This window comes from Polyodon spathula, chromosome 23 (assembly GCF_017654505.1).
Source record: "Polyodon spathula isolate WHYD16114869_AA chromosome 23, ASM1765450v1, whole genome shotgun sequence".
Lineage (NCBI taxonomy): Eukaryota > Metazoa > Chordata > Actinopteri > Acipenseriformes > Polyodontidae > Polyodon > Polyodon spathula.
This window is the reverse complement of record NC_054556.1, coordinates 27,815,615-27,836,355: the sequence shown is the minus strand read 5'-3', so window position 1 is coordinate 27,836,355 and position 20,741 is coordinate 27,815,615. Positions and strand designations below refer to the sequence as shown.

General features: G+C 40.1%; 1 protein-coding gene across 3 annotated transcripts; it reads left to right on the top strand.

Moving 5' to 3' along the window:
• Positions 1-344: 344 nt before the first annotated feature.
• Positions 345-20,251, top strand: LOC121297824 (R-spondin-2-like). 3 transcript variants are annotated; one of them, XM_041224338.1, is made up of 6 exons: positions 345-870; positions 6,950-7,138; positions 9,653-9,790; positions 10,749-10,934; positions 19,006-19,070; positions 20,110-20,209. In XM_041224338.1, exons 1-6 carry the CDS (start codon positions 789-791, stop codon positions 20,122-20,124), a joined length of 675 nt encoding a protein of 224 aa, XP_041080272.1. In that variant the 5' UTR covers positions 345-788; the 3' UTR covers positions 20,125-20,209. The 3 variants fall into 3 exon arrangements, with proteins under 3 accessions (XP_041080272.1, XP_041080271.1, XP_041080273.1); XM_041224337.1 differs by having other exon boundaries at positions 348-870; positions 19,006-19,074; positions 20,110-20,251; XM_041224339.1 differs by lacking the exon at positions 19,006-19,070 and having other exon boundaries at positions 354-870; positions 20,110-20,251.
• Positions 20,252-20,741: the final 490 nt, after the last annotated feature.

Here is a 20,741-nt window from a genome sequence, read left to right as displayed (position 1 = left end):
TTTTATCATCAGCTTGTCGACAAGCTGGCTTTTCTTGCGCTGACATCTTGATTATGAAAATCGTGTGCTATTGCTAAGCATCACTGAACATACAACATCTTTCAGAAAATTATAAAAAGGGATGCGAGTTCTTCTAGATTATTTATTATTATTATTATTATTTATTATTATTATTATTATTATTATTATTATTATTATTAGTAGTAGTAGTAGTAGTAGTAGTAGTAGTTGTTGTAGTAATAAGGTAATTGTTGTTGTATTAATAATAATTATATGATGAAACTGTTTAAAGTTAAAATAACATATTCAACAGAACTATACAGACCCTAACACATAACGACTGGGTTAATATACCCTGTACTGTTAAACTCTATTAGAAATAGTAGCCTATATGTAGATGTTCTGGGGGCGTTGCCTCCAGTACCCGTTTCTATTTGTCTGTATATGAAGCGCGCTGCTAACTGTCGAGAGCTGTGATGACCCTGCTGGATGATAGTGATGCAGGCTGAATGGATGAATGACTGTGAGATTTGTCATGTACTGTGAGACAGCCGGGCCAGGCGTGACAGGGTTAACGAAGCGCTGTGATGCAACTCCGGAGAGTCTTCGCGTATAAATGTCCCCGCAAGGCAGTCTTAGAAGTAATGTTACCTTATCTGACGCTTCCAACCCATTCAGCTGTGCCGTGTGGAGCGCCGGTTCTTCCACACTTCCAATTTCAACTGGATCTGCTGTTGCCTTTCACTGATGTCCCGTTATCTGGTTTGAGTTGAGTCCTGTTTGCACAGATGCATTTGAGACTTTTCGCAATTGTATTCCTCGTCAACTGTGCATTTATGCTAAGCCAACAGACCCCGAGAACGTTGAGTGGTAAGTAAAACTGCAAAGGGGCAATAGCACTGGGGTTTTGTATTTTGAAGCGTATTGTATTTCATGAAGGGAGACCAGCATTGGGATCAGGAGTTTTGTATTTTGAAGCGGTTTCATGTCGAGGCCTATTGGACACTATTTTGTGTTTTAAGATAGCTTTTCCTCAATGTATGCTACCTCTCACCTCTCAGTCTGCGGTCATATTATCTCCATGTATTTGCAATGATTTATTTATTTTGAAGGCAGCAAAAACAAAACCTAGTTTAAGTTTCTCATGATCACGGAATGAACGTGGAGTATCTAAAGTTAAATCTCTCTCTCTTTTGTTTCCTTTCAGTTTTTGAGGTTAATTGCAGTTTATGGATACCAGAATGCACTGCTATAATGTAGCCTAGGCCTATATATTATATAAAGTCTGGTGATCAAGTCGTCTTTCACACATAACAGGTAACTGCAAATTCTTAGTATTTAGTAATGCATTATGTTTTGAAGTAACTTTTTTTTTTATTTTCAAGAATTGTGCATAACAGAGTTTCAAAAGCGCAACCCCTAATCGCGTGATTATAGAGTAAGAATGTGAGTAGCCTATCATATACGATCTGAAATAAGACGAACACGTTCATTATTGTATTTTTCTCTGTCATATGTAATATTTATTGTAAAGAAAGGTGGTCATAAAGCGATGCACATAACCATGCATCAGATGCTACGCGTTGCTCGCATGTTGCCACTGTCTATATTGCTGTGTGTGAAATGGAAAGGGAATATAGTGGTCTGGTTTTTACAAGTATAACACACACCCGGGTGCAGGGGTTTAGTTCATGCCACTGTATGCTGTTTAAACACATCACATTGATTTTGATTTATTTAAGTTGGTCTTCAGGTGCCTCTTCTCCAGCTGCAGGTTTAAGCCAACAGGTGCTAGTACACAACGCCTTTCCACACCACTGCAAACATTTGAGGGATTTTAAGCAATCCTGACGATGTGCTTGTCAGCATGCATAATGTAAAATATGCATTAACAATACCTCTTTGAAAAAAGATATAGATTAAAAGATATTTAATTCATGCCAGTTCATCGCAGATTATTATTATTATTATTATTATTATTATTATTATTATTATTATTATTATTATTATTATTATTATTATTTATTTATTATTAGCAGATGCCCTTATCCAGGGCGACTTACAATTGTTACAAAATCACAGTACAAAGTATCCCATTATAAAATATCACATTATACTCTTAGTAAAGATCATCAGTCCCAGTGTAACACCTCTTTCATCACTTTATTCTGCTGCTCATTTTACATGATGGTAAAGTTTGAGATGTACATTTTTGCACTGCTTTTAGAAAATAAATAGATTTTCAACACATTCATTCATGAAACATTTTTATAAATAGCTGTCGTTTTTGGATAAATACATTTTTCATTGACATTTTTTTAAAGTTTTGTTTCCATTGTTTTATATAGGAGGTAATGTTTTCCTTCTAGAAATCTGTCATGCATTTGCATCTTCCATATGTCCCCATATCAACACTAGTAGAGATCCTTTTTAATCTGTCCCCATATGAGGTGGCCATGCACAGTCAGTAATTTATTCCAGCCTTATAACCGAAATGATAAATGTAACTCAGACAGTAGTAGCAGCAGTAGTATTTGTGTTCAATCTGCCTCTAAAGCTAGTTTAGCGATGTTGACAATGGCTCAAATTCACTTGTGATCTGGTCTGCGTACAGTATTTCTTATTCCGGTTTTGTCAGATCAATAGTAAAGAACACATACCATTGTAACAGTCATGTTCTAAGATGTCATGTAAGGATACCCTGTGTTTTTAAACGCTGCTAAACAAGCACACTACTAACAGATGAAATCAGAGCAGTCGTTCCAGAAGGAGTCGTGCTTCCCAAACATTCTTTCAATTACTGTGCCTCTAATTGGGTTCTGTTGGCATGCACCTTCAGCACTGCTAGTTATTACAACAGTAGGCAGGATAATTCGGGACAGATGCAGTGATAGAATAAGTGAAATTATTCAAAATATTCATTGGAGACATATATATGATCTGGTTTGTAGGAAACTAAGCTAGTAAAAGAAACTGACTGGGAAATGACCTCTAAACCTGACGGCTAGCAGTTCATTATTCTTACTGGAACTGATATATAGAGACATTAAAAACAAAACATTATTCAGAGAAGACTTTAAAATGAACAGCAACTGTGACACATCTTAGAGGGTTAGCATATTTAACCCACAGCGCCAGCAACCCCCAGTGCACTTTAAAAATAAATTATTATTATTATTATTATTATTATTATTATTATTATTATTATTATTAACAGGTAGGCTGTGCAGAATACGTGACGTTTCAGTTTATTTTGAGTCAGAGCAGCTACTCTACATGAAAAGTGCGTGTGATGTAGTTCTCTAATCTGTGGCACTCTCTTGTTACACTAATAATACAAATAATGAGGTCGGAAGTCTGCTTGGCAGGGGGTGTGTTTTAAAGAAAAACCCCAGTAGGCACGGGCTCCTTGTCTCCTTCTCCCCAATCAGGGTTTGAAATGAGATGAAAACCATTCAGTGCTCAGCAGGGCCCAAGGAGTCTTCACTGGCTACATTCACAGACATAATACACTTTTCCTGTTTTCATCAAAATTGAAAAAAAGGCATTAATTTGCTTTATTAATAACACATTTCGCAAAGGAGGTGGATTTCCTCCCGACTGTAGAGAAGATTTGCACTCGAAACCGAGCAATGTATCAAGAAATTCTCGAGCCAAACGTGCATCATTAGCGAAAGTCACGAAAGTGGCTACAAGGCTCTCTGTGTGCCTCCGGTAACCAAACAAAACAGAAGGAGTTTGGAATGAGCGCTGAACATTATCTAACACGATCACGTGTACATACAGACCCCCTTCACTCACTGGGGGCATCATTTACCAGGTTAACTTTCCTAGCTGTGTATTTAATACATGTGTGTTTATGTTTTTAACTTATGGCACGGCAACTTCTGGAACTCCATAGAGTGCACACAAACTGTTTTACAATTTCTAAAACTTAAATTTAAAAAATGTGTGACCAAAGGATATATATATATATGTGTGTGTGTGTGTGTGTGTGGCAGTTTAATGTATTGCACATTTATCTTTGCATATATCTGTAAATAATATATAGTAGACCCCTAGCCGATATTCTGTATGTGTGTGTGTGTGTGTGTGTGTCTTCCGATGCCAGCGAGGAGGTGAGCTTTTATCTTGAACTCTTTTACTGTCCTGTCCGCATTAGCAGCTTGTTTTTAGAAAGACTGATCCAAGTCTACCATTGTATTTGGACTGCTCCTTCTCTTAGGTTTCCATGCTGTGATAAAGTATAGAAGAGTCTTGCATTTATAAGAAAACACACTCTGTGTTCTTTGCATTAATCAACAAAAAGAATTTGCAGTGTGCTAAACTGCACGTGTGACCTCAAAGCCTCGGACCGTAGTCTACCTACATTTCTCGATAGTCTGACCAGATTTGTGCGAAGAATAAAACCCAAAAGCCACTCAGAACAAGAGAGCAGAGTCCACACGGCAATGCTTGTTTGTGGCCTTTTACTGTTCTGTAAAATCTAATCTGAACAGGATTCAAAACAGGGCCCCAAGTACCCTTTTAGCACTGCTGGCAAGCTAAAGATTTAACTGAATGTGTCTTTATCTAATTTAATAACCCCCCCCCCTGTCTGGTAACTGATGCAATGCTGCAGTTCAAATGCTGTCCAATGCTACTCCGGCAATGTGAAAGACAGCTTTTCCTCTTAAAGCTGATTTCTATGCTGTCACATTAACATGGTATGTGGTTCCATCCACTGTCGATAAGCAGTAGAAAAAAGTGAATCACAGTAGTTATGCTATATATTTATAATAGAATCAATGCATATTTGGGATGTGCATTGCTCATTAAATTGTTTACAGAATTCATAGAGAATTCTTTTAGAAGTTGCCTTGTCCTTTTCTCCCAAAGCGTAACTAATGGTCTAAAACCACAGGGAGTTTTTTTTTTTATTTTATGTAATGTGTTTTTTCTCTCTCTCTTTTGCTATGGTTTGTTTGTTCATTTTCCACAGTAAAATTTGAGGTTCAAAACCTGCATCTAAAGCCAGTAGAATGTGAAAGGAGGGCTCAGTAATCATACTGCTGAGCATGCCCAGAGAAGCCTTTACCTTGACTGTGAAATTGGAAGGTCTGGTCACTCAGGCCCTGTGGAAACCAGACAACCTTTTAATGAATGTGCTTTAAAGTTTACACGCAGCGGGACTCGTAATAATTGTAAATTGCCTCTGGGAAGGAATGAAAACACATCATACAATATAACACAAGATTGGATCATCACTTAGCTATTGACCGTTCATAGCTACAATTTAGACAATATGCTGCAGATCAGACATACAGAATATCTTGCATTGAGTTCAAATGTGCGTGCAGATTTCTGAATAATCTGTGGGCTTTCATTTATAGTCGATTCAATTCATTTAATCAGTGGCAAAAGGACTTGTACAAATGACACAAATAACAAAGATAGTTCCATAAAATGTTTAATGTAATGTGCCGACCTTTTGTGCATCATTACTTGAATCACACAGTTACACAGTACGAGAAGATGTTTTACAGACCGCTGTGTGCAGTAACTTTACCTTTAGCATTGCACAGGCTGCCAAAAGTAGCATCTTCTTTAATGTGCACATGGGGCCAGCGTTTCATTGAATCCAGAGCTTTGAAACCTTTTTATCTCTGAGTGCTCGTCCTAGGTCACGCTATGCTCATTTTCCTTTGTAATCAGTGAAATGCAAACAAGAGGGTAGTCGTCCGATGGCTTGGCTTGGCGTACTGTGTGCTTCTGTGATCATCAGTGTGCTAGTGTTAGCAGATAAGAAAAGGAGTGTCTGCCCTTTGTAGCTGTTTTCATCAAAGATTCAATGCAAGCATATTTTGATTATTACACAGAAAACAAGGACGTCTAGGTTCAGTGTTAGCTCGTGTTGGATGAAATAAAAAAAAACAGTTAGGATGAATAAAAACCCCTTAGAGTTTTAGACTCGACTTCCCGATGGAGGTTCTACTCTGTGCTAATCACGTCCCCTGCATTACTGAATGTTGCATTGCCATTGTAGAAACGCACTGTGCAACCACGCACTATTACAAATATGAGGTGCCAGGTTACAGTGGAATTTCAACATTCTTATGGCATGGTGTCTCATCCATAGTTTAAACACACAATCTTATCCAACTAAAGAGGGAAATTGGAGTCTAGTAGAGTTGTCTACGGAGCCTATCTTTAAGCTTGGTAACTTGTTGAGTAAATCTCCAGTGAATAATTTCTGAAACATCTTTGCATGATTTTCAAATTGATTTAAAAAATGCATGCATTTACTTTTTCTTTCTCAAACCAGACCCTGTTGAGAAATGTCCCCGGTCTCCCCTATATTTATAAATGCATTCAAGCAGCTGCATGCGTAGCTTCATTTCGTTTCTTTTAAAGAATGTGGGAAATGATCTTTAAATAGAATTGATTTTGTGTACATGAGGAGAGCTGAGCAGTGTTGCAGGCGAGCAGATTTCACTTAGTGATATAATGAGCCCTCTGCTGGCACACAATAGACCAATAAAAACCAAGGCCCCTTCTTTAGATCTTTAGCTGTCACAGAAAACTGACAGTTTGTGAAACATAATCCTATAAACCCTTAATTACTTCATATCCATTCTTACCACTGTCCCTGATTGTTTCAGTCGGTTCTGATTTGCAGTGCTGACGCTGTCCCTGTTTGTTTCAGTCGGTTCTGATTTGCAGTGCTGACGCTGTCCCTGATTGTTTCAGTCGGTTCTGATTTGCAGTGCTGACGCTGTCCCTGTTTGTTTCAGTCGGTTCTGATTTGCAGTGCTGACGCTGTCCCTGTTTGTTTCGGTCGGTTCTGATTTGCAGTGCTGACGCTGTCCCTGTTTGTTTCAATCGGTTCTGATTTGCAGTGCTGACGCTGTCCCTGTTTGTTTCAGTCGGTTCTGATTTGCAATGCTGACGCTGTCCCTGTTTGTTTCAGTCGGTTCTGATTTGCCTGACGACTGCAAGAGCTGTCTCGAGTGCTCCGGAGACAACGGCTGCCTGAAGTGCCCAGAGAAGCTGTTCCTGTTCATTCAGAGAGAAGGGATGCGGCAGCACGGCTTGTGTGTGCAATCCTGTCCACTGGGGCACTACGGCGTGCGGGGGCAAGATATTAACAGATGCACCAGTAAGTGTGGAAAGAACAGGGCTTCGAATCTGTTTCAGAGGAGCTGTATAGCACTCTGCTTTCAGATCTATAGAACAGAGCTTCCAATCCATTTCAGAGGAGCTGTACAGCACTCTGCTTTCAGATCTATAGAACAGAGCTTCCAATCTGTTTCAGAGGAGCTGTATAGCACTCTGCTTTCAGATCTATAGAACAGCTTCCAATCCGTTTCAGAGGAGCTGTATAGCACTCTGCTTTCAGATCTATAGAACAGAGCTTCCACTCTGTTTCAGAGGAGCTGTATAGCACTCTGCTTTCAGATCTATAGAACAGCTTCCAATCCGTTTCAGAGGAGCTGTATAGCACTCTGCTTTCAGATCTATAGAACAGAGCTTCCAATCCGTTTCAGAGGAGCTGTATAGCACTCTGCTTTCAGATCTATAGAACAGAGCTTCCAATCCGTTTCAGAGGAGCTGTATAGCACTCTGCTTTCAGATCTATAGAACAGAGCTTCCAATCCGTTTCAGAGGAGCTGTATAGCACTCTGCTTTCAGATCTATAGAACAGAGCTTCCAATCCGTTTCAGAGGAGCTGTATAGCACTCTGCTTTCAGATCTATAGAACAGAGCTTCCAATCCATTTCAGAGGAGCTGTATAGCACTCTGCTTTCAGATCTATAGAACAGAGCTTCCAATCCATTTCAGAGGAGCTGTATAGCACTCTGCTTTCAGATCTATAGAACAGAGCTTCCAATCCATTTCAGAGGAGCTGTACAGCACTCTGCTTTCAGATCTATAGAACAGAGCTTCCAATCCATTTCAGAGGAGCTGTATAGCACTCTGCTTTCAGATCTATAGAACAGAGCTTCCAATCCGTTTCAGAGGAGCTGTATAGCACTCTGCTTTCAGATCTATAGAACAGAGCTTCCAATCCATTTCAGAGGAGCTGTATAGCACTCTGCTTTCAGATCTATAGAGCAGAGCTTCCAATCCATTTCAGAGGAGCTGTATAGCACTCTGCTTTCAGATCTATAGAACAGAGCTTCCAATCCGTTTCAGAGGAGCTGTATAGCACTCTGCTTTCAGATCTATAGAACAGAGCTTCCAATCCGTTTCAGAGGAGCTGTATAGCACTCTGCTTTCAGATCTATAGAACAGAGCTTCCAATCCGTTTCAGAGGAGCTGTACAGCACTCTGCTTTCAGATCTATAGAACAGAGCTTCCAATCCGTTTCAGAGGAGCTGTATAGCACTCTGCTTTCAGATCTATAGAACAGAGCTTCCAATCCGTTTCAGAGGAGCTGTATAGCACTCTGCTTTCAGATCTATAGAACAGAGCTTCCAATCCATTTCAGAGGAGCTGTATAGCACTCTGCTTTCAGATCTATAGAACAGAGCTTCCAATCTGTTTCAGAGGAGCTGTATAGCACTCTGCTTTCAGATCTACAGAACAGAGCTTCCAATCCATTTCAGAGGAGCTGTATAGCACTCTGCTTTCAGATCTATAGAACAGAGCTTCCAATCCATTTCAGAGGAGCTGTACAGCACTCTGCTTTCAGATCTATAGAACAGCTTCCAATCCGTTTCAGAGGAGCTGTACAGCACTCTGCTTTCAGATCTATAGAACAGCTTCCAATCTGTTTCAGAGGAGCTGTATAGCACTCTGCTTTCAGATCTATAGAACAGAGCTTCCAATCCATTTCAGAGGAGCTGTATAGCACTCTGCTTTCAGATCTATAGAACAGCTTCCAATCCGTTTCAGAGGAGCTGTATAGCACTCTGCTTTCAGATCTATAGAACAGCTTCCAATCCGTTTCAGAGGAGCTGTATAGCACTCTGCTTTCAGATCTATAGAACAGAGCTTCCAATCCGTTTCAGAGGAGCTGTATAGCACTCTGCTTTCAGATCTATAGAGCAGAGCTTCCAATCCATTTCAGAGGAGCTGTACAGCACTCTGCTTTCAGATCTATAGAACAGCTTCCAATCCGTTTCAGAGGAGCTGTACAGCACTCTGCTTTCAGATCTATAGAACAGCTTCCAATCTGTTTCAGAGGAGCTGTATAGCACTCTGCTTTCAGATCTATAGAGCAGAGCTTCCAATCCATTTCAGAGGAGCTGTACAGCACTCTGCTTTCAGATCTATAGAACAGCTTCCAATCCGTTTCAGAGGAGCTGTATAGCACTCTGCTTTCAGATCTATAGAGCAGAGCTGGGTACATTATTGTGTTAAATTACTTGTACATACATTTTTTACACTATTGAGTGTTTAATAGTAACTTATGACAGAATATATACAACACTGTTTATTGATAAAACAAGAATATAAAAATGCTTTCTGTTTAATAAATAAATGTATAGAGACATTTGTATCCATCTTAAATTGAAAGTTATTTCTATCTTAGATAAAATCAAATAAATAAAAAGCTTGCAATCTACAGTAATTGAATATTTAAATATGCATTACAAAATAAATCGCTGTATAGCGCACAAGTTAAAGCACAATTGTTTGGTCCCCTTTTTAACTCCATTTATTTTAGAATGCAAGACACCAGATTGTGAGAATTGTTTCAGCAAGGATTTCTGCATCAGGTGTAAAGCTGGATTCCACCTGTTTAAAGGGAAGTGCCTGAGCAGCTGTCCAGACGGGACTGCCCCCCATCTCGCAGACTGTATCGGTGAGAGCGGGTTCTGCATGCTTCTCTCTGATAATGGGTTTACTCCAGTCTTTAATCAGCACCTACTTCATTTCACACAATTAGAATCAAACAGCACCGTTAGATATTTCAGATGCCCTTCTTGGGGTGTTTTGTGTTTTTTCATTAACATGATTTTCTCCGCTCGATTAAAGAATGGAGGAAACGCGCTGGAAATATGCCCCAATATGTGTAATCTTTTAATGGGCAACTTGGTACGGGTCTGACATTCAAGAGGTGGCACATTTTCTTTGCTATTAGAAACACTAGAGCAGCGTGCTGTTTCTTACAGCCACTGGGGGCAGGGTGTTGCAGGGGGGCAGGTTAACGGCTACACTGTGGTGTACCTGATGTTCCGAGAGCTAAGACATGATTCTTAGAGCTCTGGGGAGGCCACACGGCCTCTTCATGTTAATTATTATAATAACTGAAAACAGCAAATCATTGAAATGATTTTTGGAAAATGTGTATGAGAACCTCAAAATGAGTACATAACAGTAATACAAAAAACAGCATTGCTTGAAGATACTAACATTAATTAATACTGAATTAATAAAATAAACAAGAGATTCTAAACCATAAGAACAACACATAAGTTGCAGTTTAATGCCAGCGACAGCAACTTGTCATTGAAGACAGTTACTGCTGTAAGCCCTATTTGACAAACTTTTACAACAGCACTGCCTCTGTGCTCTGACACCTATCCTGCCATTGTAAACACCACTGAGACACACTTATTAATCATGCATGCTGTACTCACAAAACCCTGAGACACTTTTACTACCAGCTTTTTTAGAAGCCAGGAAACTCTACAGAATTTTGACAGCCTGCAAATAAAACACGGATCACTGAAATCTTGCAATTTTAAAAGAAGTTATTTTTATAGTTGTTCTACGGAGCGTGCCAAATCATTGATGTTGGTTTGGATTTGTTTCTGCAGAGGGCTGTGAGTCAGGACAGTGGAGTGAGTGGACAGCGTGCACCAACAATGGACACCTGTGTGGACACAGATGGGGGACACAAAGCAGGAGCAAAGAGATTGTTAGAAAAGAGACGGTTGAGACAGCCTCCTGCCCAGTGCTGTCCGAGACCAAGAGGTGCAGGATGAAGAAGAGATGTCCTGGAGGTAAGAAGTGCAGCTGCAAGGATATGTTTCAGTACAGGATGTAATGCTGGATCAGCTGCCCTGGTCAGCGATCCACTTGTGTGGCATACACTATATCATGTGATGATGTTCTTAATGTGTAAATCCTGTCAATGCTATATATGGTTTTACTGTACAACTGTGTACTTAAATATACTGTTACATATACTCAACAGAATTTCCATTGTAATAATGCATAATTAAACTGTAATTATCAGTAATGACAGATGTAGTTACTGAGTAATGACTGCGTAAATGCACTATAATTAGAGACACTTAATGTAAAGTGTTATCATAAAATCAAACCCGCTCTGAAGTGACTTTCAGCCAACAACTGCAACTTTAATAATACACATCTGTGATGAAGAATGTGCCTCGACTTCCTTTGAGGTCTGAACTGGGTAACTCGAGAGCACTTTGCTGTATGTTACTTTTCCGAATAGATCACTACTGTTGTTTCTTTTAATCAAGCTGTTTGTTTCTTGACTGTGGTTCATTTACATGACTCATAGGTTGGTTTTGCATTGAATCTATCATTTCCTGAAATGATAATGTGTTTTTTTTTTTTCTGGTTCAGTAATACCTTGATATCCAGCAGAGCCATCTTGGCATTGCGAAGCTGAAAATGTCTGGGATTCTTCTGAACTTTGGAAAAGTCCTCTGTTCTAGAAACTGCTTTATATTGACATAAAACAGATCACTAACACCGGTGCAGAAAGAAAACGCACATAATAATGCAGAACGTTTTAATACTGGTGTATTAATTGGTATGTAAATACATACATTTTAATTGAGTACCAGTCGATGGTAATTAACCTCCGCACTGAGGGTTTTAAAAGTCGATTGGAAGAGGATTTTCCTCTTATCTGGGGCGCTGACAATTCGCTTCCAATTACCTCTTAAGACGCTCGGTGTGTTGGTTAATAGGTTAATTGCCACCGATTGGTACTCAGTTGTAAAAGTATGTGAAGGACATCTGTTCTAGTTTTAAAATCCAAACATTAGCGAATGGATTTATTTAATACGTGCCGATAAATACTTCTGAAAAGCAATTACAAGGATGGGTATCAACACACCCTGACGCTGGCAGTATTTATTTGCCTGACGAATTTATTGCGCGTATGTCTCAATTACCTCATCCTAAGCGTTCACACACTTGTCATAATTTACACTCTATTACACTGGAGGCTACTCACACACCTGACATTACTTACTTAAACCCGTTTGTATCCAATCCGTGCTACTAGAAAGCGCCTTTATTGAAAAACGCGTAAATGGTTTTAGACAAAGATAAACACTTGGGTATCGATTTCAGCAGACAAGCTGTGCCAGTCTAAATGAACGCTTGCATATTAAGTTTCATGGCTGAAATACTACAGTGGTTGCTGGAGTTTGTCATCTACTTTTAAAATAATCTGAGATGACAGCTACGGTTCTGCGAAATACATTGTGCAACTAATTGAATCCACTCACCATCTGGAACTGGCAAAGGATTCGCGGGACACACTCACGACTGAGAATGCCATGGAAAGGAGTACCGACTTTTCACGCCATTCTTTTTAACTTCAAGTCTGGTGCGCATTCTCAACGAAATGAGGATCTTTAACTGTTTCAAAGAGGGCCACTGCAGTGAAACCTGAACTAACTGTAATGCTGCAATAGTACTACGTTAATTACTTCCGATCTTAAAAATACAGACACGCACGCACATACACGCATGCTTTTTTTTTTTTTTTTTTTTTTTTTTTACAATTTGACAAATGTTTTACAGGATTTATGATGTCATTTGTGGTTGTAGGTGTCAGCACTTACTTATGGCTTCCATCACAAAGCACGTCTCTGGAAGATTCGCTTCCGAAGGGAATTAGGAGTAAACCGGGGCGGGAGTGGACCTCTGGGCTGAGTTGGGCCGAACCCAACCCATGCCTGGTCTGATCACACATTGTTTTAACGGGACCCATTTCCTGTAAAAAGAAACGCACATTAACAGATAAAAAGAAAGACTGTCCTTGATAACAGTATAGTGCTAGTGTGTAAACTACGCGTAACGAGACTTTGCATGCAGCTGTAACCATGTGTGCGAAGCTCTTCGTGTCTGTGAGAAGCACACTAGAATATCGGTACACGTAGGTGGATTTAAATATATCTTTTCCAAGGGGTGCATAAAATGCTTTGAAGGCACCTGTGAGTTGGTGGGGTGGTTCGAGTTACAATTGGAAATGATTTTGCACCCCCGCGTATCTAGTGCACTGAATTCCTCATATCTAGCCCATTGCTGGCACGGGGTGCTCTCTGATTTCAGCGGCAGCAGCTTTTAAAGAGACGCCTTGCAGTGTCCCAAAGCCCAGGATTCAACTGAGGTTTTTAGCTGGAAGGAAACGTGAAACAATGTTTATTTCAGATATGATTAACATACAATATCACAGACGCTTAGGCTACAATCTCCCAAAAGCTTTCGCTTCGTTGAATAACAAGAGGTTAATTTAATTGGTCCGAGAATTTAAACTTGTGCACATAAAAGGCTTACGCAAAACAAAACCAAAATATACAAATCCGCGGAGAAATGGAGACAGCGGTCTCTATTCAAATGCTCGAACCGTGCAACAAAGTGCAGCGTCTCTTTTCAGCAGCACTTAGAACAACACGATACAGCAAACTTGAACACTGCGTGCAAGTGCGCAGGAGGTCAGAGCCGTGGAATGTTAAATAGAGCAGCGTAACCTTTGTAAAGAGCTGACCACAGTAAAAACACATGATCAAACTGCACAAATACAGCGGTAATCTTTTATAATGGAAGCACTGTAACTTCAGATGAATAACATCCAGCTGTAAACCCGAATAGCAAATCCCTTCAAATGATCGTATAGGACTGTCTCTGGCTATTCCTTATACTAACATCAATACAACAAAGAAACACTGAGCCCTTCTCTCTGTGAGAGGATGACCTTAACATCGATTGAACACAAGAAGTGAAACAGTCCAGAAGCTCGGCTACATCCAGGAACATCGATTCCTCCTTTTTTATGGACGTGGTTCATTCTCTGCACATTGGGTGAAAGGAAAGTCTTTCCAATACAAACATAGTATAGACATTAAAAACAGCAATTACAACACATGCGCTGTGTATTTAAAGTGATGTCTTTTAAACTGTCTTCACGGCGAAATCTGTCCAACCATAAATAGAAGGACCATGAAAACTGAAACAATCAGCAATGCGTTCTCTTAATGTTCACGGACAATTTTAATCCAAAACGTGTCTGTTAATTAAAAAGCAGTTTTCCTAGTAAATGCAGTAATTATTTTATTTTGGTACCTCATAGTATAAGTTGTTGTTTATATATATATATATATATATATATATATATATATATATATATATATATCTATATATATATATATATATATATATATATATATATATATATATATATATATATATACATAACTCCCACCTATTTGAATGATTTGATTCACAAGATCACAGCTTGATGATGTCACATGTAATCCTAATGGTACCGGTTTTGATTACACTGTATTATATACATGGAAATGAAAGGATGTCCTCCTGTAGGCACAGCGCATTCAGTGCATCGTAATCCATTCAAAAGGAGTCCAGGAATGGGCTCCAGCCTTTCTTTTACTGACAGCAGCATTCAGAAAGAGTAAACAAGGCGGTCGGCTCACCTAAACAGTTCAGCTTCATGAGATCCACGTGGACCCTTATCGAGCAATCGCAACGTGCATGTTAAATTACACGCGTGGGACCTCTTCTGTTTTATCACCGCGTCCTTTAGCTAGTTTATCTTACAATCTGTTTTTAATATAATGTGCTTACTGTGTGAAGAACTGCACTGAGCTGGATTAATATCATCCCATGATAATAGAAGTGGGCTTCTGAGCAACATGCTGTACAGATTGAGCGATAAAACTATTTATATATAACATTACATTGGTATGAAACTGCAGCATTTAAATAATAATTATAATAATTATATAAACATAATGTTTTATCTATCTATCTATCTATCTATCTATCTATCTATCTATCTATCTATCTATCTATCTATCTATCTATCTATCTATATATATATATATATATATATATATATATATATATATATATATATAATATATAATGTATTATATATAATGCACACGTTTAGTGTTCGTTTATAAATTAATGCATGCTTAGTGAAGCATTTGAAAGAACTCCTGCACTGTTTTACGAAGCATTTTTCCCAGTGCGCAGGACTCAAGGTTGTGCTTGCTAACATGTTATTATTTAAAAGACAGTGGAAAGAAGTGGAAAAATGTGACACTGCATCTGTGATTATCATCCAGTAAAAAAAGAGAGAGCGCTGTTTAGTTTACTGTGCACTGTAAACCCCAAAGTGATTCTAAACAAATTAAAACAAGTTACACTGAATTAAAAAATCTAATTTTATTCACAACACTCGTCCATTTTAAGTTCGTTGAACATTCAAATGTACTTTAGTTGTTCAAAAGTAATTGGTTTAGTAGAATCAGGGGACTAGAGTCCCATCAGCACTTGCGGGATTTTTACAATAGTGTGTGTGCAGTTGCACACGTGTGTTGTGTTTGCGTGTCTCTTGTGCCCCCGGCTGCTCCCTTACACGTGTTCTCTTTGTGTTGTGTGTGGCCGCCCCCGTTCCGCGGTCAGTTTGCGGATGTGACCTCCCTCCCTTCTCGCTCTCCCTGCAACTCTGCCTTTGCCTGGTTCCAGCACTGGTAAATGCTGTGCTGTAAGCACATAAGCAGAATTGCTGCACTGACAGCTAATACAATAGCAGCTGATTGCACATCCTGTTTGCTGACTTTTTATTGTTTAAATCAAGTAAAAATGTTCAAACTAACTTGACTGTTAAAAAGTAAATCTACCTCAAATGGATTAAGGTACATGAATATACATGTGATGAGTTTAGTCAGCCCCAGAGAAAGTTCTCATAACAAAAAGCTACACTTAATTACATAAGGCAATGAGTTTACTCTGTTTCTTTCTTAGTAAACCTGACTTATCAGGGTTTACAGTGCATTATAAATGGCACCGACACACTTTACATGATATATTATTTAACTCAAGTCAGTAACACATAGTCTAAGGATCTTTTATACAGTGTGTGGTTTAACAAATATATAAACACATTGTGTAACAATATTCATTACACAAGACTTCTTTCATTTCATAACGTTTTCGTGTTCAGCGATACAGAATGAATATTTATTTTTTACCGGATCCTGCATTCATTCAAATGACACCAGATTGCATCGAGTGGTTGAACTTGTGTTAGTGTGACACATACACATTGTGTGAACTGCTTTCCAGTGTGTGTGCTGTTTGCATGGGCTAGCTGAATTACAGACACGACACACGTCGGAATAAAGAACACATGTTGATGCTGCTTCCAATAGAAAACAGCCGCTGGTGTTTACATAACTTATTCATAAGAGAAACAATACGAGCATTAGAGACCAACACACCTGCAATGCTAACAGACTACACAAACAATACAAGAATTAGAGACTAACACATCCACGATGCTAACAGACTACACAAACAATACAAGCATTAGAGACTAACACATCCACGATGCTAACAGACTACACAAACAATACAAGCATTAGAGACTAACACATCCACGATGCTAACAGACTACACAAACAATACAATCATTAGAGACTAACACATCCACGATGCTAACAGACTACACAAACAATACAAGCATTAGAGACTAACACATCCACGATGCTAACAGACTACACAAACAATACAAGCATTAGAGACTAACGCATCCACGATGCTAACAGACTACACAAACAATACAAGCATTAGAGACTAACGCATCCACGATGCTAACAGACTACACAAACAATACAATCATTAGAGACTAACACATCCACGATGCTAACAGACTACACAAACAATACAAGCATTAGAGACTAACACATCCACGATGCTAACAGACTACACAAACAATACAAGCATTAGAGACCAACACACCCACGATGCTAACAGACTACACAAACAATACAAGCATTAGAGACCAACACACCCACGATGCTAACAGACTACACAAACAATACGAGCATTAGAGACCAACACACCCGCGATGCTAACAGACTACACAAACAATACAAGCATTAGAGACCAACACACCCACGATGCTAACAGACTACACAAACAATACAAGCATTAGAGACTAACACATCCACGATGCTAACAGACTACACAAACAATACAAGCATTAGAGACTAACACATCCACGATGCTAACAGACTACACAAACAATACAATCATTAGAGACTAACACATCCACGATGCTAACAGACTACACAAACAATACAAGCATTAGAGACTAACACATCCACGATGCTAACAGACTACACAAACAATACAAGCATTAGAGACTAACGCATCCACGATGCTAACAGACTACACAAACAATACAAGCATTAGAGACTAACACATCCACGATGCTAACAGACTACACAAACAATACAAGCATTAGAGACTAACACATCCACGATGCTAACAGACTACACAAACAATACAAGCATTAGAGACTAACGCATCCACGATGCTAACAGACTACACAAACAATACAAGCATTAGAGACTAACACATCCACGATGCTAACAGACTACACAAACAATACAAGCATTAGAGACTAACACATCCACGATGCTAACAGACTACACAAACAATACAAGCATTAGAGACTAACACATCCACGATGCTAACAGACTACACAAACAATACAAGCATTAGAGACCAACACACCCACGATGCTAACAGACTACACAAACAATACAAGCATTAGAGACCAACACACCCACGATGCTAACAGACTACACAAACAATACGAGCATTAGAGACCAACACACCCGCGATGCTAACAGACTACACAAACAATACGAGCATTAGAGACCAACACACCCGCGATGCTAACAGACTACACAAACAATACAAGAATTAGAGACTAACACATCCACGATGGTAATATTCTACACATGTGATAGACTGCTGTGTAAAATATTCAGCCCACAAACCTGCCCCTTATGCCATTAGACTGAAACTTAGGGAGTCCAGCAGTTAATTTAGTGAAGATGTTGGTTCTGATTTTACACCAGATTACAGGAAACCTGCTCAAGGTAAAATAATCCAATAAAATAAACCGCCAGCCACGACACCGTTCCAGTTCAGCAGATCATGCACAACTTGTCCTGTTGTAATGGAGCTGTGTTGCCATGGAAATGAGGCGCTCATGCCTTGGAGCAGCAGCCCAGGCTGTCGTCGTTCTGAGTGCTGTTGAGTGGCGCCGATCGGTTGGACCGAGGCTCCAGTCCAATAGATACTAGCTTGCACACTCTCTTTGTAATCGTCTGCAAAGTGCAGACAATCACACTGCACTCTTCACATCAAAACTACCAAATTAGACACGTGCAATATGTGTAATAGGAACCAGATGAGATGCCAGAGACGAGCAGCCCATTGCCCACCATGTGGAAGACATTCTGTTGTATGAAATCTGGGAGAAATCAAACTCATGTTACACTGCACTACAGTAATGAAACCTGTTTCAGCAAGGGCAATGAATGGAGGTAGTGAGGAGTGGGTTTGTATGATTATCTCTCTCTATGTCCCAGATTTCATCCATTCTTCAAACTGCTCCCTGCACACTCTCTCTGTGCTCCCTCTAGTTATCCCCTTCATTGTGCAGACATGCTGCACCCACTGTCTCCCTTGCTAGTATAACTACCTCGTCTCTGTCTCAGATTTCATCCATTCTTCAAACTGTTCCCCGCACACTCTCTCTGTGCTCCCTCTAGTTATCCACTGGAAAGAGTTGAACACACTGTCCCTGTAGTCACACAGGCTGCCATCTCAAGACGTTCCTGTCTTCCCTGCTTACCTGCAGCACCTGTGAGTTCCGATGTCTCGGGCTGGATTAATTCCAGAATATTTCCGCAGCTCTGTGAGATGTTGGCGTCTGCTGAGCACCACACCTGTCTGACACATTGCCTGTGCTTTAAGTCCACAGAAGAGGATTTCAAACCGCCCTGCCTCAAGAATCGGCAGCTTGTTCCATACTGAAAGGCGTAGGTAGTAACTTGCATTTTAAAACAATTTTCCCCAGATGCTGTAATAAATCACAGGACAGTATGTATTGTAGTTCTCATTGTGATTTAGTGTGGCAGATAAGCCTGTGCGACAGCCCACAGGTGCCATTTTACTAGAACATGTATTTTTAAAGCAGCGCAGTTCACGTTGTAAACTGTAGTAGCAGCTGCTGTTAGTATAGCGTGATGGTATTTGTCTGTGTGTGGGTTGACTCAGGGGTCATGGAATCTCGTGACGCAGTTCAAACAACAACATTGAGGAATATGAGAATGAATCCCAGGTGGACATGATGCCATGTCCCTAGCAAGTCTATTGGGTCCACATGGAGGACCTTCTCATAGCCTCAATAGAACAGCAGGACAAACAACAAGCAGAGCTGATCTCTAACCACACGCTCTGAGGAGGCACGGAGGAGCCCTTTCTCATTTGTGATTTTAGTTTCTTAATTGCATTGTGTTTTATAAAGATCATTTCCCTTGTAAATCAGTAAGGATTCCTTCAAGCTGGTCTCTGTTGATGGTGGGTTATGGGGGTGGTTTGCTGTTTTGTAAATGAGAACTGGATAAACAAAGAAAGAAAGAAAGAAAGAAAGAAAGAAAGAAAGAAAGAAAGAAAGAAAGAAAGAAAGAAAGAAAGAAAGAAAGAAACATAAAATCACTTAACCTGCCTATGAGAACAAATCATATAGAGGGTTAATAAAACAGGAAACTGGTGTTATTACATTATTATTATTATTATTATTATTATTATTATTATTATTAGTTCTTTACTCACCACTCGTGCTTCTGTGTGTGTGTGCCCGTGTGGTGTGCAAGCATGCGTGTGTGCGTGTGTCTTTGTGTATGTGTGTCATGCGTTTGTGCGTGTGTGGTGTGTGTGCATGTGTGTGTGCATACGTGTGCATGTGTGTGCGTGCATGTGTGTATGTGGTTTGTGTGTGTGTGTGTGAGTTTAAGGGAATTTAAATTGTCTGCACATGTTATGTATAAATATGCTTTTTTTTCTTTTTTTCGGCAGAGAAAAAGCCTCTGAATAAAAAGAAGGGGAAGAAGCAGAGAAACGGCGGGATAACGGAGCCCCCGGAACAGCCCTAATGAACCAGCAGACAGGCTGACCCCTAACCCTCACCCTCACCCTCACCCTAACGAACCAGCAGACAGGCTGACCCCTAACCCTCACCCTCACCCTCACCCTAACGAACCAGCAGACAGGCTGACCCCTCACCCTCACCCTCACCCTAACGAACCAGCACAGGCTGACCCCTAAACCTCACCCTAACCCTCACCCTAAAGAATCAGCAGACAGGCTGACCCCTAACCCTCACCCTCACCCTAACGAACCAGCACAGGCTGACCCCTAAACCTCACCCTAACCCTCACCCTAAAGAATCAGCAGACAGGCTGATCCCTAACCCTCACCCTCACCCTAACGAACCAGCACAGGCTGACCCCTAACCCTCGCCCTCACCCTCACCCTAACAAACCAGCAGACAGGCTGACCCCTCACCCTCACCCTCACCCTAACGAACCAGCACAGGCTGACTCCTAACCCTCACCCTAACCCTCACCCTAAAGAATCAGCAGACAGGCTGACCCCTAACCCTCACCCTCACCCTAACTAACCAGCACAGGCTGACCCCTAACCCTCAC

Excerpts from the sequence above, each read along its gene's own strand:
- LOC121297824 (XM_041224337.1), top strand. The coding sequence starts at position 789 with ATGCATTTGAGACTTTTCGCAATTGTATTCCTCGTCAACTGTGCATTT. Across the intron at positions 9,791-10,748 it reads CCATCTCGCAGACTGTATCG|AGGGCTGTGAGTCAGGACAG; the intron begins GTGAGAGCGGGT and ends TTGTTTCTGCAG. Across the intron at positions 10,935-19,005 it reads GAAGAAGAGATGTCCTGGAG|TCCACAGAAGAGGATTTCAA; the intron begins GTAAGAAGTGCA and ends CTGTGCTTTAAG.